The following is a 24293-nucleotide window of genomic DNA, read 5'->3' as shown; positions in this document are numbered from 1 at the left end:
ATCAGCATAGTTTACTGCTACGCAATCAGCATCACATTTAGAATGCAACTTAGGTGTGTTTTAGATGATGGATGGATATTTTTGATTATTTTGGACAAATTTTACATGAAGCCAGTCAGATTTTGATGGATTTCTATTGTGTTGTATCCCTTGTCTTTAGGATAGAAACCAACGTTTTCTGTTTTACCGGTTAAGAAAACGGCATTCATTGTTTTGGTGGAAAACCAGTTTATGTCATAACTTCTTAGAGAAGACTTCATCAGACTAATTAATGGCATTTAGCTTTGCTTTACCTTAAACACTCCAAATTCATTGCTAACAACAATGATCTGTATATGTTGAGGGTGCAAATTTGCAATTTGAAAACTGTTGGAAACTGGTATTGCAATTCACAAAACGGAATTTGCCTTTTAGAAAACAGAAAACTTTGGTCTCTACTTTTGGATATAGAGCATTACAAGCCGCTACCAGTTTGAACAGTTTGATAATTATTAACCATGTTCTCTGACCCTATAATTATAAAAGCTTATAGAATTAGTTGTATGTATGTGTTTATATGCTGTATAAATGTTTTTGTGTACTTCCTTTTCTAGCCCCTGCTATGTCGTCCGATGACCTGCTACCATTGTTGGTGTTTTTAGTCGTCAAGTCTGAAGTCCCTAATTGGTGGGCTAACCTTGCCTATATGGAGAATTTCAGGTTCTCCAGCTTTGCGGATGGAGAATTTGGGTAGGTGATTTGCTGTGTGTGAAATTGTTCCTTTTTCAATAGGTGCTTTTGCTATAATGTGTAATGTTGTGTCATGTACTCCAGGGGTTCATTTCACTAAATGTTACGAAGCTTTGTAAGTCTCGAAATTGTTAGTAACTTATGACGAGTCGTAAGTTCCATCTCACTAAACTTACTTACGAACTGTACCCATTGTTTAGAGATTTTTAATACAGGGACCCTTCGTAAAGTTATATCTAGTATTGGGTATTCGTAACTTAAAGAACGGTTACTTGAGTTATGAAGGGTTAAAAGTTTAGTGAAATGGACCCCTGATGTGATATCATTGAATAGTGATAATGGGTTATTCCAGTTCAAATCCATACACCCCCTATGGAAAACATGACCTTTAGATTTCAAATGAAGTTACTCACCCATTCAGGTAACCCCATTTGAAATTCACACTCCCTGTGTGTAAGATTAAGGTCATGTCTTCCATAGGGGGTGTATGGATTTCAACTGGAATAACCCAATCTACCTGTATTTGAATAGATAGACAGGTGCAATGTAGCTGTTGATGGACTGACAAACGTATGTTCAATTTTGTGATGTCTTTTCCCAAAAAAAAGTTACCTGCAAAATTGATTCTATGCAGTTGTGTACAACCACTACTATTAACAACATTAAATTGAAATGAAAATTGCACAATGTGATGTGATCAACATAAATGACTATCTTTTAAAAATGAGGTTAAGGTAGCTGCCTCGGATACAACACCCTTGCAGAAAAATAGCTCCTGTGTCTGATCAATCAGGTCTATTCATTTAAATCATTAACATAACAAAGAAAAGTATTTTCCCCACCTATTTTAAGAGTCTTATAAGAATTGTAACAATTCTTATGTTTTTCTTTATTTTTTGAAAATTTCCTTAATTTTGACCGTTTTTGATTTGTTTTGCCCACTTAGGAAGGAGCTATGGTTACCAAACTTTCAGGGATGGTAAATAAGCTTAATATCTGAATTCTCTGGTCAGTTTTTTTGGATAAAGTGTTTACTTTTTGAAAAAAATTATTTTTTCCATTTTTAATTTTAGGGAATGTTAGAAACACTGTAGCATAAAATAGAAACACTTAATTGGAAAAAACTGACGAGAGAATTTAGATATTAATCTTATTTACCATCCTTGAAAGTTTGGTAACCATAGCACCCTTCCCTGTTGGCTACAAAAATCCTAGAATTTAGGTAATTTAGTGTTTCTAGAAAAAATCAAAAAATCATAAAAAAGTACCAACATTCCTGTTAAATATATAACCTAAGTAACACTAAGTTAGAAAATTAACTTGGTTTGTATTATTCTGTGATATATTGGCAGCAAAATGAAACTAAAAACTTTTATATACAACTGCTATAAAGGAGAGAAAATCAGTTAAAAAAAATCTTTGTTTTCAAAAATGTTGCTATTTTGAGAAATTGGCAAAGTGCCAAAAGCCCTTCCCTGTAGTAATTCAATGGGATTTTGAGATGACAAAAAATGCGTAACTCAAAAACGCTTTGTTGGAAAAAATTAAAACTTGGCAAGTAAGGTTTTCTCATCAATACACACATCTTATATCATTTTCAAGGAGTTCTGAGCATGACACTGTAGCCGATACAGCCACCTTAAGGGCAGAGTAATGGGAGAGAACACGGACCTTTTCGAGCATCATTATTTTTGAATTGTATGTCCAAAGTATATAAAACTATACATTTTTGGAAAGGAAATGAGTCAAGGAATCCCATGGTGGCGTCAGATTTGTTCAAAAATCTCGAGTTTTTGAAAAAAATCACAAAAATGCACTTTTTTAACCCAATTTTTTTGTGGCGTGATTGGGGCTCGAGCAAACTGGCATATTACCGGTAATCCAGCGACCGGGGTTCAATCCCCGCTGAGTCCTGATTTTTTCTCTCTCAATATTTTCATATGCCAGTTTGCTCGAGCCCCAATCACGCCATTTAAATTATAATTTCTCGGGCTTGCATCGTTTATTTCCGATCCTCGCATATATTAATTTGTGTTTCGCATTGTCTTACGCCCTGCCAGGGTGAAGCATATAGGCCACCCTCCTTCTTCATTATCCAATTTTTTTGTGACAACTTTAAAAAAAATCTGTTCGAGTAAAAAAAAAAGTTAGTTTTTCATGGAGAAGAGACATGAACTTAGGGAAGGTTTTTATATTTTTTTGAAATTCGTCTTATTTTTCGAAATATTGCAAAAAACATGCGAAAAAAGCAATTCTGTCACTCTATTAAGCTAAAAATTGCACATAATGGTGTATATTTTTGTTCAAAACAAATATTTTGAAAAAATGAGAAAACCTTCCCTAGACTTTGATGTGCTCTAAACGATAGTGCAGAAGGTTTACCTTTTGCTTGCATATTTTTCGAGTTATCTTGTCACAAAAATCGTTCAATATTGTTAAAAATGAACTCTTAGAAATCGACGTTTGTGTAGAAAATTGTCAAAATTATGGACAAAACGTCCTTATATTTTTAAATCGGCAAGACTTTCACGCTTGTAAAAGCTGTATCTGGTGCATGGTCTAAATATGCATCTTTTTGCACCAATGAATCTATAATGTCTGTTTTTAGTGCGCCTAAATCCAAAATAATTAAAAAATCTAAGTGGCTTTTTCACTGCAAATTTTTGTTTTGTTTACATCACATTTGCTGGCGCTAACAACATACCGAATGCGCCTTGACTCGTTGGACATACAGCAAGAGAGTTGCGCCAGCGTCACACGACTCATGGCGTAATCACAATATTTCGCATTCGCGCATTGCCGACTCATTATTTCCCGGCAATTTACTAAGCCATGTGACTTTTTAGAGTTGAAAAGAGTGAAATAAATCAAGCAAGAATACAAGTGAATATTAGGAAGTTGTATTTTTATGAGTTTCAAGTGAAAGAATGCATCTTAGTGTTGATAAATGTCAAGAAATCTCAAATTCGGGTGTGGACGAATGTGTCTCCCCTTACTCTGGCCTTAACAGCTATAGAATGCTCTTCTGGTCTCTTCAAGAAGAGCGTTAGAAGAGCTGTTTGCAAATATGGCAATTAAAATGTAAAGAGGCATCAAAAGGAGCTTTATTTATTTATTTATTTATTTATTTATTTATTTCTTATTTAACCTGGGGTGATCAATCAATGCACTGGCACTATTCTCCCTTGGTTCCCAGGTACTTTAGATCGTGCTTGCAAATGCAACTTAAAAGAAGCTGTAGTGGAGTGATTGCTCTCACTCCTCTCAAAAGATAGTCTCTGCATTTGTCGATAAAATTGATTTTGAGATATAGGCAATAATGATATTCATCTTTCTTTGTATTTTATTATTCTGACCAACACTAAAATGACCATATTTTTAGTCCAATTGTGACCTGCTCCCAGGAAATGAGCGTAAAGACGCAAGTTGGTAGTTTTGAGACCCTTGGCTGCCGAATTGATGTTGTTTGTTTGGAGTGCACCTGTACTTGCCAGAAGTATGTCTTTGTGAATGGTACATCATGTATGCCAGTAGTATGTCCTTTGTGAATGGGGCACAACATGCACAATTGGGCTTTCACTGGCTTGTACATGTGTGCATCAAACAAAGAACACAGCAGCTAGGAGGTCTCAAAACTACCTATTTGCAACTTAACACTCATTTTGTGGTAGCAGGTCACAATTGTGATGGAGCTGTCGGCAGCATTAATCTCTGAAAATGGCACATAAAATCAAATTGAAGAATGAATTTTGATATTGCTAGGCAAATGAATAAGTTAGCTTGTTCGCATCACATAATATTCTTGATTAACTTTTATTTTAGAACAAAAATGCAATAAATATCTTTACAAAATTCACCAATTGCATTTCCCTTTGTGCAGGTTTTACTTAGCATCATATGAAGCTGCCGTTGAGCATGTCAAATCTGGCAACATGGAAAACATAGCGTTAGGTGTTGCCAACCCACAGAGGCTGAGAGTTCTTACCAGACACACCAGTAATGATGGCATCTGGCAAAAAATAGAAGCAGTCGATCCAGAAAATATTCCATCATTAGATTTACTTTTTGAGGTATGTTGAAAACACAGAATTTGACTGTAAAGAAAACTTGGACTCTGCCTTACTTTGATTTTAGGCGTATATGCTTGTTTGGGATATGCATGTAAGGCCTGGTGCTGATAGGCCATCTTAATTTAATATAGTTTGTCTCAAAGCCCTCGTCGCGCGTATTAGTAAAATTGCCTCCTTTTTGTGAGTTATTTCTTTCCAGATTGAATAAATTTAATTTTTTTCTGCTGTTTTTATTTTTTTCCAAAATCTATACATAAATAGCCCGAGTCGTAAATCTCAATCTATTTCTTCATCTTGAACACTGTGAAACTATGCATATGTATTCCCCGACATATTCTTGTCAAAAAGCTTGTCCCATTGCCCCATAAAAATTAAAGTAAAAAAAATCCTAAACAAACCTGCATTCAGCACAAGTGGTTCAACTTGGGAAGGGCTTTGAGACAGACTTAAATTAATTTGGCCTAACACGCCCTTAGTGGCACAGGCACAACAACATTTATTTGGGTAAAGCTCAAACTACAATTTTCAATTGATTTCTGACCTTTGGTGACAACATTTTTAAGCAGTACTGAACATCAGCAGATTGCCAAGTCTAGAATAAAAAAAAAAAAAAAGAGGCGGATTACCATTGGTAAAATGTTCCCACAGTAATAAAAAAATTCTATTGGAAAAGGTTGATGAAGCTTTTCAACAATTTATGTCATTTATTTTGCAGCACGCCAGAATGGGGCATACAATTGAAGTGAACCGACTGCTAGAATTACACTCCAGTGATAATAGCTGGTTGATGGATCAGATGTGCCATCCGTTATGCAGCTGTGACAAATGTGAAGAGTTAGTAGCAACGTAAGTTATACAAGTGTCAGCAAAGTAAGAGCAATGTACAAATGAGAACAAAATACAGAATATAGTGCTAAGGGTTGTGAAGAAAACTTGTCAGGAGCTTGATGAGTCAGGGGTCCTTTACAACAAAACACATATTTTTACCAAATCAGCAGACCAAATAATACAAAATAGAAATAAAGTTTTTATAAAGAAAGGTTATTAGCACAAAAATAGAACAAAGACAAGACAAGACAACAGGACAAGTATAGACTGGGCAGATTGCTCTCAGAAACAATTTTGGTAAAGAATCCAAGGCTCAATATCGTTACCGGGCGGGAAAAACCTCATATGTGACACGATCTGGTCCATGGGGGCCAAAGGCGGCAAATTTGAAAGTGAGATAAAGGTAATAATATGGAATAAAAAAACAATGAAATACATAAGAAAATAGGCATCAAAACACTTCATAACTTTAGAACCAAGTATGCTAGACCTTTGGTGTTTTCAGTAAATGATAGCCTATTGTATGTATAATGTAATAATTACAGTAACTCAATTTTCAAAAATGCCTCCTTTGGCCCCCACGGACCAGATCGTGTCACATATGTACTTTTGGCCCTTGAACATGGATAAAGCCTTGTAGGTGTAGACTTTATATTGAAGAGATTGTTTCATCCACGTTCAAGGGCCAAAAGAACATGCAGGAAACACCTCGTATTTACTTTTAGCCCTTGAAAATGGATAAAGCCTTGTAGTTTATATTGAAGGGTTTGCTTCATCCATATTCAAGGGCAAAAAGTACATATGAGGTTTTTCCCGCCCAGTGACGAATTATGAAAAAAGTACAATCTCTTTGAATGTTTTAAAACAATGGGAAATGCATTTCCAAGTAAAAAGGAAAGTTTCATGTACACAAAGATATAGCTCTTGATTTATTCTATATGCTATTCCTGATAACTTGTATCCATTTGATTTTGCAGGAAACGTAATGACCCCAGAGCTGTGACGGCATCTTCTCGAGATGACAGAGGTTGTACTGCCATGCATATGGCTGCTATGAATGGTAAGTAGATTGCATGCTTTTAATGTGTGACCTGGACCATAAAATGAGTGTAAAGTCACAAGTTGGTAGTTTCAAGACATCTTGTCTGCTGAATTGATGTTCTGTGTTTGCTGTGTACCTGTACAAGTCAGTAGTATATACTTTGTGAATGGTCCATGGTGCCCCATTCACAAAGGATATATTATTTGCTTGAACAGATACGTGTAAAACAAAGAACACTAACACAGCAGCCAGGACATCTCGAAACTATCAATTTGCAACTTTACACTCATTTTGTGGTAGCAGGTCACACATATTTCAAAGAAAGTGTGTCCTGGACAGTTTTAAAGGACTAGGACACACCTTAAAAAGAGGTACCATATATATTTGACCTATTTAGCACCCTAAAAAGCAACTGCTATGTCGTTCCTGTACTAATGTATTCTCTTGGTCGGGCTGACGTCACAAAGGGGAAATAGCCTTGTAAAACCAATGTACGCATGTGCAGTTCCCCTTTCTCGAGCTGGTTGCTATGCACACGCTTGTGCAAAGGGGACGAAGGGGACAATGTTTCCGGATGCCCGACCGAGTGAATGGAAGTGAAGCATGATCAATAACAACAGACATTAAAAGAACATTGGAAAGCTGTGAGATGTGGTTCCTTAGAAGAATGATGAAGATCCCGTGGACTGATAAAGTGTCTAATGACGATGTCCTAAGTAGAGCAAATGTGAACAGGAAGCTGTTGCGTGAAATCAGAGTTAAGCAGCTCAAATTCCTTGGTCATATCCTCCGAAAGGATGGTTTTGAGAAACTAGTATTGACAGGAAGGATAGAAGGCACAAGGAGCAGAGGCAGGAAGAGAGTGATGTGGTTATCAAATCTGAAAGACTGGCTAAAAGAAAGGGGAGCTGAACATAAAGCGACAGAGCTTCTGGAGATGGCATATAACAGAGAATTGGGAACGCTAATTAAATGAAAGTGAAAATTGATAAATTGATAACAAATAGTTGCTGTCGAGAAACATGCGAGTTGTATTAATTTTTTTGTTCAATTATCAATTTCCAGGACACTTGCATGTTGCAGAAGTCCTACGTAAGAAAGGAGCAGATGTTAATGCAACAGATTATCATGGGTCATCTCCGCTACATCTGGCATGTCAGAAAGGTCACCAAAAAGTTCTGGTAAGTACTAGTATTTAAACTAAGGTAATGCAATGCCTAACTCTAGTTAACAACAGAAGTAACATTTGTTTATGCCATGGATTACCATGGTTCATCCCCATTACATCTAGCATGTCAGAAAGGTCACCAAAAAGTTTTGGTAAGTAGTATTTAAACTGAGGTAATGCAATGCCTAACTCTAGTTAACAACAGAAGTAACCTTTGTTTATGCCATGGATTACCATGGTTCATCCCCATTACATCTAGCATGTCAGAAAGGTCACCAAAAAGTTTTGGTAAGTAGTATTTAAACTAAGGTAATACAATGCCTAACTCTAGTTAACAAAATAAGTAACCTTTGTTTATGCCATGGATTATCTCCATTACATATGGCATGTCAGAAAGGTCACCAAAAAGTTTTGGTAAGTAGTATTTAAACTAAGGTAATACAATGCCTAACTCTAGTTAACAAAATAAGTAACCTTTGTTTATGCCATGGATTATCTCCATTACATATGGCATGTCAGAAAGGTCACCAAAAAGTTCTGGTAAGTAGTATTTAAACTAAGGTAATGCAATGCCTAACTCTAGTTAACAACAGAAGTAACCTTTGCAAATGCCATGTATTACCATGGTCCATCCCCATTACATCTAGCATGTCAGAAAGGTCACCAAAAAGTTCTGGTAAGTAGTATTTAAACTAAGGTAATGCAATGCCTAACTCTAGTTAACAACAGAAGTAACCTTTGTTTATGCCATGGATTACCATGGTTCATCCCCATTACATCTAGCATGTCAGAAAGGTCACCAAAAAGTTTTGGTAAGTAGTATTTAAACTAAGGTAATGCAATGCCTAACTCTAGTTAATGTCAGGTGTAACATTTGTTTGTGCCATTGATTACCATGATTCATACCTGTTACATATCTGGCATGTCAGTAAGGTCTCCAAGAAGTTTTGCTAAGTAGTGTTATACAATTATTTAATACTGACCTTTGTAAAGGGTGCTAAAATAACACTTTTTCAGTGGCATCCTCATCATTTTCACCATGTTAACCAATGTTTGTAAAAGCTTTTTCATAACCATTGTAATTATTTATATGGTTGAATTTGATGAAATAAAACTGAACTGAACTGAACTAATCTTCAGTTCACTCGACTGACAATTTTATCCCCTGACTGACAATTTTCCCTAAGTAGGTATAATGAAAGACAAAGATAAAAGAGAAAGTTTCCTACCATAAAGACCTAATTTTTGAGATGGTTTGTATGTTTGTAGGTGCAAAATTAACAATAAGGCACTCGGTTTTACCGCCGCGTTCAGAAACTCATATCATCACGACAATTATAAACAAACCGTGCTCGAGTTTGATTGACAGATGACGTCAGACGCAAACCAGTCTTTTTTTTTATCTTTGTCTTTCATTATAAAGTTCCACCCTGGTCCCTCTTTGTGCAGTCACCCTGTCTCCCTTTGCACACACCACCTCATGAATCATCTAGCATGTAAGAAAACTTAAGGGTTATCAAATAATTTGAGGAAACCAGAATATAAAATCATTCATATTGTACTATATTTCATCTTGAAATGATTTGCATCTTAACATTTTATTCTTATTTCATTCTTACAGTTGTTTCTTTTGGACCAAGGAGCCAAATTAAATCCTGAAGATAACGACGGTAATACACCGCTACATCTGTGCTGTGCCAATGGCCACGAAGAGGTATGTACACACATCAATAATTACATTAACCATCAAGTGGACAGTGTTCAGCTTACTAAGGTTTAACAATGAGAATGCTTAAGATTTTTTTGTAAAATAAAGTGAGATGGTGATGACAATTTTGTTACATTTGTTCACACAAAATTTAAAAATTCGTAGGTTTAGTCGATTTGATTTTGGCATGGGAACAGTTGCAAAAGTTTGTCCAGACTAATAAATGTTTGTGTTGCTCAGTCTCAATATATAACTTTAAAAGATGATTGGGAGTATGAAGATAAACAGACTGAATGCATCAAAGCAGTTTTCCCTTGAAGGATTTTCTGCTTGGGCCACTTTCATAATTTTGGCCCAAATTTGGCATAATGAACCACAAAAATGTTTTCATCCTGATGTTCTAGTTGAAACCCATACACTCCCTTATATGGAAGACATGACCTTAATCTTCCACACACAGGAGGTGTAGATTTCAAATGGAATTACCTATTCAGGTAACTCCACATTGTAATCTACACCCCCTGTGTGAAAGATTTAAAGTCATGTCTTCCATAAAGGGTGCATGGATTTCAACTGGAATATCCCATATTCATAAACTTTTTCTCCAATTATCCTGGTCCATATTATTTCTCAACTTGACATTTGAGCACCTCATGACCTTACATGGAACACAGCAGGAAGCACTTCATTTGGAGGTAAAATTTCTTTTCCCAAAAGAACTTCATGTATTTCTTTATGGGAAATGTGCTTGCTTACCTTCTCAGGAATTGAAGATTTTTCTAAGACCTGAAGACAATTGAAGCACAATAATGCTTACTTTCACAGCAGAGAGCAAAAATTATTTGTCGAAGCAAGTGTTTTTCAATGTTTTTTTTGTAATTTTGCTTTGCAGTGTGTCAGTGCCCTTTTATACCACAATAAATCCATAGATCAAGATGTGGATGTGAATGCAGCTAATGCACAAAGAGATACACCGCTTCATCTTGCTGCTAGGTGGGGTTATGGTAAGTGTACAGTGCTCACATTATTATAGGTTCATTTATTCATACATTCATTAAAGGGGTACTACACCCTGGCCAATTTTGTGCCTATTTTTGCATTTTCTCAAAAATTATAGCGCATTGGTGACAAGTAAGATATGTATATTATAGGGGCAAGGACTACAACTACTGTACTGGAAATTTTATTTCAGCACAGACAGCAGTTGTGGAGTTACAGTCAAAAATGAGGGAAAACCAATGTTTGATCAATAAATCAATAACTACTTGCCTTGAGTTGCTGAATTTTCAGTGCAGTAGTTGTAGTCCTTGCCCCTATAATATACATATCTTACTTGTCACCAATGCACTATAATTTTTGAGAAAAATGCAAAAATAGGCACAAAATTGGCCAGGGGTGTAGTACCCCCTTAAAGCTGCTCATTTATGCTTCTGTTATTTCATTTATTCCTACATTCATTTATTCATATATTTATTTACCATTTTTATTAATTTATTCAGTCAGTAAGTCAGTCTGTCATTTATTCATTCATTCATTTAGTCAGCCATTCAGTCAGCCAGTAAGTAGTCATTCAGTAATTCATTCATTTGTCCACTTATTTCAATTTGTTCATTCATTTCGTTCGTTTGTTCATTTGTCCATTCGTTCATTCATTCATTCTTTCTTGCTGATATACATTCTCAAGTTACTAACAAAACTTAATTAAGTCATTTAATCCCATCTTGTACAGAATCCATTGTAGAAGTATTACTGGAACACGGGGCATCTGTGGAAGCACATAACCGACGTAAGGAGACTCCACTAATGTGTTCCCATAACGTCAACATCTCCAAGACCCTGCTGGCAGCTGCTCCACAGGACGTCTCGGATCTACCAGACTTGATATATGTGCCTGTAAGTGTCTATCATAGAATTAAAACGGGAGAACACGGACTTGATCGCCATCTTGATACACGCATGGAGCAAAAATGGGGGGTATTTTGTTTCGCTTGTAATGTGCATGAGGCAGTCGTTGTGCAACATTCCAGATGCATTTGAGAGATGCACTTGATGCGACCTGCATGCAATACATACACTTCAGATCAGTGGCGTAGCCAGGATTTTAGAACCGAGGGGGCACAACTTGTAATATTTTTTGCCGACGGAAGTTATTCTCCCCTTTTTCTGTCACCCTGGGTAAAAATAGTATATTGTTACATGAACAGAAAGCCATGACAGGGGGGCCTGGCCCCCTGCCCCCCTGGCTACGCCACTGCTTCAGATGAGATGCAAAATTGTGTTTACATTTGTTCCCGTGCACCGACCCAATCTCCTGAACCTCAACAGCTCTGCTTTTGATCCTCTTTTGTAGTCTCTAAAAAAACCTTTTTACCCATACTAAGCCAGGGATTTTCAGGCGGGCTCGCGGGTACCAGCCCGAGACTACGTTACCCGGGCAGGAAATACCCTGCCGGGTGCCTGAAATTCCCAAAAAGAAACAAATTCGGATTTTTTTTTCTTTTTTGCAATTTCGGGGTACCCGGTTACCCGCCCGAAAAATGTGCCGGGTACCCGGACACAAAATTACCCGAAAATCACACCACTAACCCTTACGCACCCACCTTGTGGAATTATCTTCCCGAGTCAATTGTCAAGTGCCTTACTTCAGCTTCATTCAAAACGGCAGTTAGCCACCATCTTGTTTAGTTGTTTTACCCATTTTGTCTGGTCCTTTTTGTTTTTGTTTTTGTTTGTTTTGGGCATCCCTTTACTTTAGTGGTCCCTGTGCCACTAGGCTTTGCCTGGCTTTGGCCGAATCTTATAAATAAAATATATTAAATTGCAATCATTAGCTTTCCTTTCTGACTGATCATATCCATCCTGTTTATTCTGTAGTCTGGTCCAAATATAGCAAGTACTCTGAATCGTGCTGGCAGCTCAGAGTCTCTGCGCAAAGTGAAGCGATCTGTGTCATCAAACTCTGGCAGACATAGTCCTTCAGGTAATTCGAAAGAGGTGAGTTATTCTATTAAATTATTCATATTTCTAGTCCAAGAAAACAGTATTCGGTGTGGCCGAAGTTTAGCAGCCTACTTTTTCAACACTATTTTGTTGTAATGATCTACTGGTCACCTCGGAGGATGCAGTTGCCAGTTTGTTTTCCAAGAAGATCATTGAAAACATGATTGTATTGCCCCTCATCAAATTTGGGTTTTTCATAATTCTAGTCCAAGAAAACAGTATTCTGTGTTGATGTACTCTAGCAAACTACTTTTTCGACACTATTTTGTTGTGACAATCCACTGGTTACCGCAGAGGATGCAGTTGTCTGTTTTTTCCCAAGATGATTGTTGAAAACATGATTGTATTGCCCCTTATCAAATTTGGGTTTTTTTGTAGGGAAAATTGAGGTTTGAAAAAAAAAGAACCGCATAACAAATAGAAGGGAAATCATGTGATCTTTGATGCAAATTTTGAGTTTATAATTTCTGGGAAATCACATTTTTTCCATCTCTGACATTGTTGATGGAGTTTTTTGTAAAATTTGTGTGCTAGGTTTAGAGAAAACAAAATAAAGTTATATACTGTATTCTTCCTAATTAAAACCCCTCTCTAATAAATGCCCCCACCCCCACCATTTTTTCAACCAAACTTGTTACATAAATGCTGTCAAAATACCATACAGTCCCCGTATTTTTGAACTTTGATTGCCGATTTCACGATATATGCATGTGTGCGGCCATTGTTATCAACAGCATTTACAGTATTTGAAGAGCTTGGTTCCAAACCATGTTAAGTCCACAAACACATGTTTCTGATTTACCGGTACGATATTGCAATGGGTTGTGATGATATAGGTATAGTAATTTCAGTTGGATTCACCATTACAAAGCAAACAGTAGATGGATGCACAGTAACAATACTGTGTGAGGCCTTTGGTTCCCAACACCACCTTTTGGAAAATGTTACACCCCGGGGGTGCTAATGAGAGAGAATATGGTAGCTCCCTCTGAAAGTAAACTGTATTGACTTCTGTTCTTACTAGTGTTGTTTATATAACACCTAAGTAGATCCTTGTCATTTGATTGGTTGATGATTGTTGGTCACATGTCATACAATAAATAAACTATTTTACGGCCTACATCACTACCGTGGAATTTGGTTATATGCGCCGTGCATTTTCGTTATATGGACCGTGCATTTTTGTTATATTCCGTACGTTCTATTGCACGGCTAAATTGCATGTTTTTTCAGTCCGATCGGCGAACAGTATAACATAGGCCCTACCGTGTTACGGGATATTTAAAACAACAAACTTAATTTGCGGCAATTCTGGATGAATATTGTTGAAGAAATATAATCCACATCTACAAGTAAAGCAGCGAATAGCCATATTCCGTTTTTTTTTTTTTTGGGGGGAAGAAAAAGTAGAAAACAATAAAGTGAAGAGGTAAGCTTACAATACGCATTGGTTAGGCCTGGTGGCTAGGTAAGCTTAAATTCTGTACTTGTAATTGTGCTCCTCAGAAAGTGTTCAGTTTCTAAGTGAAATAATATTGTTGATATGATTCAGTGGGCTTGTCTAAAATGTGATGCAAGGATAATAAAGCTGGTTTAAAATTTGGCACATGCCCTTCAAGTTGTCTAATTCCACAATAGCAAAACATTTTACAGAATTAAATGTCAGGTTATATGTGACGTGTCATGTCAAAAGGAGACACTTTTGGGCAGGATCGTAAATGGAGAAATAGCCAAAAATTTGCGTTGGGTGATTTTTTCACAATTTGGGTTTGTTGCGAATTTGTGATGTTATTAATGTTAACAATATTGTCTGATAGTTTCAGACCGGAATATAACTGGCATCTTGTATTTTTTGAGACATTTTTGAAGGTAATTCCTACTCTCAACATTGTCAATAATATTTTTAAAGGCCGATAACTCAATTTCCAATTTTATAATACCATAATTTACGAACTCAATATCTTCGCTTAGGAATGTCCGATTTCATTGGGGAAAATGGTGTTGTGGAGCAAAATATCTGTTTATTTAAGATATATAAAAACCTCAAAATTGATAACCTGCCCAAAAGTGTCTCCTTTTGACATGACACGTCACATGTAAATGGTATATAAAGGTATAATACGTTTTGATAACATTCAAAAACACTTTTGAAAACTTGGCTGCAAAAAATTCTAACATAATATTATTTAAAACCAAAATGCGTATATAACACATTTTTGATGTTTTAAAAACAATTTTGTGCTTGTGGGTTACCACTGTCCATAATCTTCTACATTGATATTATTTCATTGTATCTTTTGTTCTACTGTATTTTAAGGATAATGCTTTAAAATAACATTTCTTGGTGTTATCTGTAAGGCATGTCTGTCCTGATGTGTATACCAGTTTGCTTTCATTTGAAAAGATCAGAAGCAAAACTTGATATACATGTATACAAAGGCTTGTGTTAGTTCTGTAATAAGTGCATTTCTTTTTGTTTAAATAATTTTGTGTGCCTGATTTTTTTAAATGGATATTCTACAGGGTGTCCCTGAAAGAACTGTATCATCAGGAACTGATTTTTGGTACTTTAAGGGCTGGGGTATGAACGTTTGGACAGTATTTATTTTGGGACATTAGAGCACATCAGACATATCGAATTGCATTCTGAATACAAAGAATGTCATTCTGATATCAAATAATTTTGATTTTTTGAAATTCGCAATTTAATACACATTTTATGGAAAATCATTAAAAATTGATATTTTTGATATTTAAGAGTACTTGAAGTAAACTTTGTAAATCTGATGATTTGTACTTAAAGTGTATGTAGGTGGGATGAAAAGCCGACGATCAATTGAAAATTTTGACCTTTCAGTATTGAAGATATGGATTTTTTTCCCAAAACACCAAAAAAAATTAGGTCTTTTTGGGAAAAAAATCCATATCTTCAATATGAAAGGTCAAAATTTTCAATTGACCGTCGGCTTTTCCTCCCTGCAACATACACTTTAAGAATATATCATTAGATTTATATAATTTACTTCGAGGACTGTTATATATCAAAAATTTGAAAAATATCAAATTTTTATAATTTGTCATAAAATTCAGTATTATATTGTGATTTTCAAAAATGAAAATTATTTGATATCAGAAATACATGCTTCGTATTCAGAATGCAATTCGATAGGTCTGAGGTGCTCTCATGTCCCACAAAAAATACTGTCGAAACGCAATAAATGCTCATTTTAGATCCCTTAAGGCATAAATGTAACTAAATAACTGATGATGTTGAGGAACATATCAGCTATCACATACAATAACAGAATTTTGACAATTGACCGCTACGTTTTTGAAATAACAGAATTGTATGAAACTCCCTCAATTTCAAGCCTTTCCACGTAGTCAATATCTATCAATGACATGAGACGCATCATGCGATGATGGTGCGCAGTGATTGGGCCGTCTTAATTTTTAATCTTAACAGTTTGTCTCAAAGCTCTTCCAAAGTTAAAAACCTAATACGGAATGCGGTTTTAATTAATTTATTAATTGATTTATTTTTGTACTTTAATTTTGTGTATCTGTGGCAGGATTAGACCACCTTTTCATCTCTCAGCATGCTCAGGGAGGTTGCACTATGGTCAAGAAGAATTTTTATGCCTCCACCGCGAGGCATACTGTTTTTGCAATGTCCGTGCTTCCGTCCTTCCGTCCTTCCGTCCGGACGTCCGGATGCGATATCGCGGGCATGGATGGGCGGATTGACTTCAGATTTTCAGGATAGGTGGGTCATGGTCAAAAACTCTGGCTACTTTTTTTTGGGTGAGGTTCAAGGTCATATACTGAGGTAAAAGGTCATTTGAGGTCAGAGGGCCCATTTTCATTATTTACCTCTTTTCTCGGAGACTGGGGGTCGTACATTCCTCAAACTTGGTGGGTGGGTGCATCTTGACCCCAGACCAAACAAGTTTATATTGGTTAGTGGGTCAAGGTCTCCTGAGGTCATGCAGGGGTCATCTGAGGTCAAATTAGCAAAAATAGTCATATGGCCATGAAACTTGGTAGGTACAATCAACATTTAGAGCCAAGTTTTTGGAAGGTCATTTTGGGGTCATCTGGGGTCACCCAGGGGTCATCTGAGGTCAAATTAGTAAAAACTGTCGTATGGGCATGAAACTTGGAGGGTATAGTCAACATTCAGAGCCTAATTTTTTGAAGGTCATTTTGGGGTCATTCAGGGTCACCCATGGGTCATCTGAGGTCAAATTAGTAAAAACTGTCGTATGGGCATGAAATTTGGTGGGTACAGTCAATATTCAGAGCCAAATTTATGGAAGGTCATTTTGGGGTCATCTGAGGTCATCCAGGGGTCAAATTAGTAAAAACTGTCGTATGGGCATGAAACTTGGTGGGTACAGTCAACATTTAGAACCAATTTTTTGGAAGGTCATTTTGGGGTCACCAGGGGTCATCTGAGGTCAAATTAGTAAAAACTATCGTATGGGCATGAAACTTGGTGGGTACAGCTAACATTTAGAGCCAAATTTTTGGAAGGTCATTTTGGGGTCACCAGGGGTCATCTGAGGTCAAATTAGTATAATTACTATATGGGTATGAAACTTGGTGGCTACAGTCAACATTTGGAGCCAAATTTTTGGGCGGTCATTTTGGCGGTCATTGAAAGGTTGTTTTTGGGTCATCCAGGTGTCATCTAAGGTCAAATTCAGTCTCCTCTTTTAGGCTTGAAGCTTTGTATCAACTTGTGAATTCCACATCACTCCCTTTGGTGGAGGCATCACGGTCGACGCTGTGCGTCGAAAACCGTGACATCCGAGAACCGCGGTCCATCTAGTTTATTGAGATTTACGCTTTGGGCTATGTTGACGTCTGACGATGTATGTCAGACGTGAGATTTTTGTGTTGTGGATTATGGTAAAAAAAAAGCAGAAAAAAACTGAAATTTACTCAATCCAGCGGGAATAACGTGAAAAAACAGGCGATTTTACTAATGCCTGCGGGGCTTTGAGACGAGATGGCCTTAGCACTCTGAATATACTATGTAGATCATCGATTGATATTTGAATCTGTGGAAAGGCTTGGAAATGAGAGAGTTTCGGAAAATTCTTATATTTCAAGAATGGATGGTCAATTATCAAAATTCAGAAAGTATGTGAAAGCTGATTTATTCTTTAACCTCACCAAATATTTAGTTATGTTTAGTAGTGGTGTTAAAATACCAAAACAATTAAGTTTACGATGATGTAGTTCTTTCAGGGCCACCATGTATAATGAATAATGAATCATCTTTTATTTGAAAACTTGTGTGTTATGATATTTTTTCATATTCAATTTTAATAAAAACCAACACAAGACAGCGATGGCATATAATCGTCAGTTGGCAGGAAAAACCTCCTATTTGTCATGGGCCCCTGAACATGTTTAAAGCAAAACCTCTAAAATGTAACCTCTTGGCAGTTTTGTTTTAAACATGTTCAAGGGCATTAAGTACATAGGCGGTTTGTCCTTGCCCAACGACGATATGGTTTTTTTTAAACTGAATATTTCATTTGTTGCATGTCAATTTCTAGCACTGGCTAACAAAAGTGACCCAATCTGATCCACTCAGGCCAAAGTCAGACATTTTGAAAATTGAGTTACTACCATTACTAACTTGCTCAGTACCTACCCTTACTGATGTTGAATCCCTATGTGTCTTGAATACTTGGTTGCAAAGTTATGAACCTTTTATATATCCATTTGCTTATGTTTTTATTGTTTTTCTCCTTACTTTTTGTTTATCTCAGTTTCATTATTTCCGACTTTAGCCTGATTGGATCAGATCTGGTAACACATATGTGGGTGGTTTGACTTTAACTGGTTTTGAGTCCTTGTTCCATACTGTCTATTCAAATTGGTTTGTACGTCTTTGTATAAGATTTAGATGTGATTTGTATGATGTAAATCACTGTCAAATCAGGTTATTTGTTTACAAGTGAGTTAGACAGTTCAGTCAAAATGTCAAACTCCATTTCTGGTACATGGGGCCAACCCTTGAATTTAGATTAGGCAGAGACTAGGGTTTGATTTAACTGGTGTCTTGGAGCAAAATGATCCCATTTTGGACAACCTGCTACACAAATTTCAGCTTGTATAGCCTTTTTTACAATGTAAACATATGCTAATACCGTATAGTCCCACGTTCGAGTATAATCCCATCCCCCATTTTTCGAAAAATTTCAGAAATTGTAAAAAAAGGATCATTCATGGTTGACCTAAAAAAAAAAATAAAAAATAAAAAAAATTCAAGATATTTTGTATTTTTAATATGAAAATTAATAATTTGTATTCATGTTATACTCTATTTAGAGGTTAATAACTGCGCATCGGTTATTTGGAGGGCATTGTGAAAAATCTAAACATTTTGCCTTTGGAACCGAGGAATATCCCGATATTCTGAGGTCCAACATATAACCGATGCAAAGTTATTAACCTCATTCATAACCGTCACTTTGATCTTTTAACTTTACAAAATAACACAAAAGTTTCCTCAAAAGTTTGTAAAAATAAACAATTTTTACATCTTCCCTTTCCCAAAATCGATCAGGCTAAAACAAGACGACCAATAACAAAAGTGCGTATCACAATCTGTGCAAATATGGTAGCGCGCAATCCAAATACTGGCAGCCAACGCGAAGCGCGGTTTGTTCGACGACAACAACACGCAAACGCCGGTCAATTGTGTGTGCGACATTGGAACAATCACACATTTTGCGGTCAATTGTGAGATATTAATGACCTCGATTTGCGTTCGCGTTTTCACAAATAACTAAATGTAATTGGATCGCACGCATCGCGTTTATTAATGAGGTTATGAATAATGATTTCAAAATGCATTGAATTTGAATGCATTTTGAAATCATTAATAGAGTATGACATGAAAACAAAGTATCAATTTTCATATTAAAAATACAACCATGAATGATCCTATTCGAGTATAATCCCACCCCCCAATTGTGAAAAATTTTCACATAAAAAACGGGTGGGACTATACTCGGACCAATACGGTATTATAAGAATAAGGTTTTCGCTAAATCGAATCCTGGCAGAGACATGCAGCAAGGATTCCAAACGTATTCCCCAAAATATTCCACATTTGATTTAAAAGCAATCCAAAATTATACTTATTTTTTATCATTTCTGCTCAAAATTATGGTAAATTCTTGAAAATGTTAACAAATGTGGCTAAAAAACAATGTAGGATCTGTACCTTTTCAAGAATTCTCAACTGGAGACAATTTGAAAAAAAAAAAAATCCCATCCTACCTCTAGAATAGTTTTCTAAAAATTGCAACCCAAAGTTATACAAAAAAGCCTCAAAACACACTCCAAATCGGCAGGAAATCCTTGTACCCACTTTTCCACGAAGACACCCTCAGGGTAGTTAGGGGGAAAAGTTCACTTTAGTGACCACTCTCTGGCTAGTAAGGTTTGACGATTGATTCGACTTCTATGGACCATTTAGAAAAAAAATAGCCACCATGTCCCTCGCGAAAATCCCGGCATTTTTCGCTAGAGGCCAAAATCCAAAATGGCCGCCGCCACCATTTTGAAAATTTAAGTTTTGAACCATGCAGAGCACCTATAATCATGTACAAAGACACTTTTTGGGATATGTCGAGTACAAGGATTCCGATTCTGACATTAGTTTGACATTACGGCATCATTTTCACCCAGAAATCCAAGATGGTGGCGGCACCATCTTGAAAAATTAGTTTTGAACAAGAGGACCTTAAATGGTATACAAAGATACTTTTTGGATAAGTCGACCACAAGGATTTCAAATTTGACATTACTTTGACATTACGAACTCATATTTACCCAGAAATCCAAAATGGTGGCCGCCGGTGCCATCTTGAAAAAAATAAGTTTTGAACCAGATTACCTAAAATCGTGTACAAAGACACTTTATCCGATAAGTCGACCCCAAGAAATCCGAATCTGACATTAAGTTGGCGTTACAAAATAATTTTTGCCCAGAAATCCAAGATGGCCCCCATTTGGTAGAGCGTAAATGTGATTTTTGAATGAGAGCAGAAGCATAAGTGTGTCATTTCCGCCTTATCTGGGGTTCATGTCTCTTATATGGGGTTTCAACTGCCTTATCTTGGGTTTACATCCCTTATCTATGGATAAGGCGCCTTATCTGTGGTTTAGCCGGCCTTATCATGGGTTTACGTTCCTTACCTGTGGCTAAGATGCCTTAACCTTAGCATATCGCAGTCTAAACCCAGATAAGGCATATAAACCCCAGATAATGCACCGTAACCCCAGATAAGCGACGTAGACCCCAGATAAAGCAGTCTAAACCCCAAATAAGGCGCCTTAACCCTAAATAAGGAACATAAACCCCAGAAAAGACATCTAAACCCCACATAAGGTGCCTTAACTCTAGATAAGGGTTGTTAACCCCAGATAAGGGTCGTAAACCTCAGATAAGGCATCTAAACCCAAGATAAGGCGCCTTAACCCCAGATAAGAGACGTAAACTCAGATATGGCAGTTTAAACCCCAGATAAGGCGCCGTCTGGGTTTTACTTCTCTTATATTAGGTTTATGTTCCTTATTTATGGTTAAGGCGCCTTATTTGGGGTTGGGACTGGTTTATCTGAGGTGTACGTCCCTTATCTGGGGTTACGGCGCCTTATGTGGGGTTTAAACTGTCATATCTGAGTTTACGTCTCTTATCTGGGGTTAAGGCGCCTTATCTTGGGTTTAGATGTCTTATCTGAGTTTTACGACCCTTATCTGGGGTTAACGACCCGTATCTAGAGTTTGGGCACCTTATGTGGGGTTTAGATGCCTTATCTTAGGTTTATGTTCCTCATTTAGGGTTAAAGCGCCTTGTTTGGGGGTTGGACTGCTTTATCGGCGGTCTACGTCCCTGATCTGGGGTTAAGGCGCATTATCTGGGGTTTAGATGCCTTATCTGGGTTTAGACTGCGATATGCTAAGGTTAAGGCATCTTAGCCACAGGTAAGGAACGTAAACCCAGGATAAGGCCGTCTAAACCACAGGTAAGGCGCCTTATCCCTAGATAAGGGATGTAAACCCAAGATAAGGCAGTTTAAACCCCATATAAGGGACATGAACCCCAGATAAGGCGGAAATGACACATTTATGCTTCTGCTTTCATTCAAAAATCACATTTACGCTCTACCAAATGGGGGCCATCTTGGATTTCTGGGCAAAAATGATTTTGTAACGTCAAATTAATGTCAGATTCGGATTTCTTGGGGTCGACTTACCGGATAAAGTGTCTTTGTACACGATTTTAGGTAATCGGGTTCAAAATTTATTTTTTTCAAGATGGTGCCGCGGCCACCATCTTGGATTTCTGGGTAAATATGAGTTCGTAATGTCAAAGTAATGTCAAATTTGAAATCCTCGTGGTCGACTTATCCAAAAAGTGTCTTTGTACACGATTTAAGGTCCTCTTGTTCTAAACTAAATTTTTCAAGATGGTGCCGGCCACCATCTTGGATTTCTGGGTGAAAATGATGCCGTAATGTCAAACTAATGTCAGAATCGGAATCCTTGTACTCGACATATCCGAAAAAGTATCTTTGTACATGATTATAGGTGCTCTGGTTCAAAACTTAAATTTTCAAAATGGTGGTGGCGGCCATTTTGGATTTTGGCCTCTAGCGAAAAATGACGGGATTTTCGCGAGGGACATGGTGGCTATTTTTTTCTAAATGTTCCATAGAAGTCGAATCAATCGTCAAACCTTACTAGCCAGAGAGTGGTCACCAAAGTGAACTTTTTCCCCTAACTAGGGTCACAAGTCCATAATGATACTGTGGTGTAACTTTAACTTACTTTAAAATATCAATAGCTACAACTTGAAAGAAACATGGGTATTCAATTTCCATTAACAGATGAAAAGATGCATCATACTATCATGACATTTGGGTGGACAAAGAGCATTATTTTGATTTTGAAGATGGATGCATGATTTTGTTAATTTTGTCCAATTTTAACGAATAAAAGCCATTATACTTACCTGGGAAGTTTAAAATAAAAAGAGGAAACAAATGTTTGATATAAAAAAAAATAGGCCCAATACCATTTTATTGATTTGGATGTTTGTTTGTAAGCAAAATGCCAACTTGCATCAATTTTCAGTTGCACTGATGATGTCATCAACTGGACCACTTGTTGTAGGTTTCTATGGGGCAGGAAACTATCGGAAGTCGCGGGAGCCAATGTTGAAAAGTCGCCCAATTTTTTTCTTAACCATTGGTTTCCATGGGACAGGAAATTGTCATAAGTCGAGGGAAAATCTTCAAAAGTCATCCAATTGGGCTACCAAATCATGGGTTTGGCAACCCTGAGCATAGCATATCCTCTGGGTCATCTTACCACCATTTATGTCAAGTGTAATTTGAAGTAGTCATAAGCAATATACAATTTCGGAAATTATATTTACATAAAAATTTGTTCATTGGCACTTAAGGGTCAGATGATATTTACGTAAAAATGGGTCTCCGATTTATAATTGGTTTTAAGCGTCAGGTAATCTACAGTCTATATAGTGTATATTTAGAAAGTCTTTTACTTGTCATAGTTCTTTAAAGCTATAACAACAGAGGAGAAAAAAATTCAATCAATAACTCTTCTTGGAAATGAAATTCATCTTGAGGACAGATGACATCAAGTGGTTTGTTTGTTACTTATATAACTGTCATCTGTCATCTTAGTTATCCAAAGTAATGCCAATACCTGGTTTAGCCACCAAATTGGAATGGAAAGATCGCTTGCAGTGGCTAGAAAAATTGTAATGTGACTTTTCTGGCTACCTTTCAACAGCATTTTTTTAAATCTTTACTTGATTGAATTTTAAGGGTTTTTGAGTTGCTCAAGTTGTTAATTTTTTTAATTATCCATTGATCAGTCATAAAGTACTGTACTGGAAGTTAATTTATTCAAGTTTCTTTATATCTCTGTCTTCTCTTTTGAATGGACTTCCTTTCATTTTTGTCCCATTTATGGCAATATCAAGGGATGAGTAGCTGACTGTGCTATATTCAGTTGTATATGTGCCATCATTGTTGTCCTTGGCAAACCATGTGCGGTCTGGCTTCCACCAAATGCGATCAGGATGCGCTGGTGTAACCGATACTTTTGCACCACCAATGGTTACCTTACGTCCACTGTGATCTACAGTTTGAATTTTGGCTATCCTTCTTTTCTTTGCACATGGAAGCCCTAATTGAATGGTACATTGGGCTATTCCACTTAAAATCCACACTACCCCTGTGGAAGATTTAGCCAAAGTCTTCCACAGAGGGAGTATGAGTTTCAAATAGAAGAGACAATCGGGTAACTTACATCTGAAATACTCACTCCAGTTGTGGAAGATAGAGGTAAAGCCATAATACAGGGGGAGTGTAGGTTTCAAAATGATTAATCCTGACCAATTACATTTGAAAAACATACTCCCCCTGTGGAAGATATTTCCTAAATCTTCCACAGGGGGAGTGTGGATTTCAACTGGAATAGCCCGGTGGGTCTACATGTTGTTTCCACCCAATTTCATACAAATCCTGCAGTGATTCTTGAATCTTTCTTTTAGCTGTATGCTTCTCAGTGAAAACAAAGTCAGTGTTGTGTAATACAGTGTTAGGTAGCTCTGTTTGGTTTAGCTCATTCAGTCTGTCCATGATGTGGTGTTTTGAGTTCAGAAGCTGCATAGAATGGTTCATC

The 24293-nt window shown here is 36.8% G+C and overlaps 1 protein-coding gene across 1 annotated transcript in view; it reads left to right on the top strand.

Moving 5' to 3' along the window:
• Window positions 1-24293, top strand: part of LOC140135413 (ankyrin repeat domain-containing protein 27-like) — a 189981-nt gene that overhangs the window by 15117 nt on the left and 150571 nt on the right. Inside the window, exons 9-17 of the mRNA XM_072156903.1 lie at window positions 594-729; window positions 4610-4799; window positions 5515-5645; window positions 6605-6687; window positions 7735-7850; window positions 9459-9551; window positions 10438-10549; window positions 11275-11438; window positions 12420-12539. Coding sequence (XP_072013004.1) covers window positions 594-729; window positions 4610-4799; window positions 5515-5645; window positions 6605-6687; window positions 7735-7850; window positions 9459-9551; window positions 10438-10549; window positions 11275-11438; window positions 12420-12539 — 1145 coding nt within the window. The remainder of the gene's footprint in view (window positions 1-593; window positions 730-4609; window positions 4800-5514; window positions 5646-6604; window positions 6688-7734; window positions 7851-9458; window positions 9552-10437; window positions 10550-11274; window positions 11439-12419; window positions 12540-24293) is intronic.

This window comes from Amphiura filiformis, chromosome 16 (assembly GCF_039555335.1).
Source record: "Amphiura filiformis chromosome 16, Afil_fr2py, whole genome shotgun sequence".
NCBI lineage: Eukaryota > Metazoa > Echinodermata > Ophiuroidea > Amphilepidida > Amphiuridae > Amphiura > Amphiura filiformis.
Note: the sequence above shows the minus strand (reverse complement) of the source record. Positions and strands in the feature narration are given on the sequence as shown.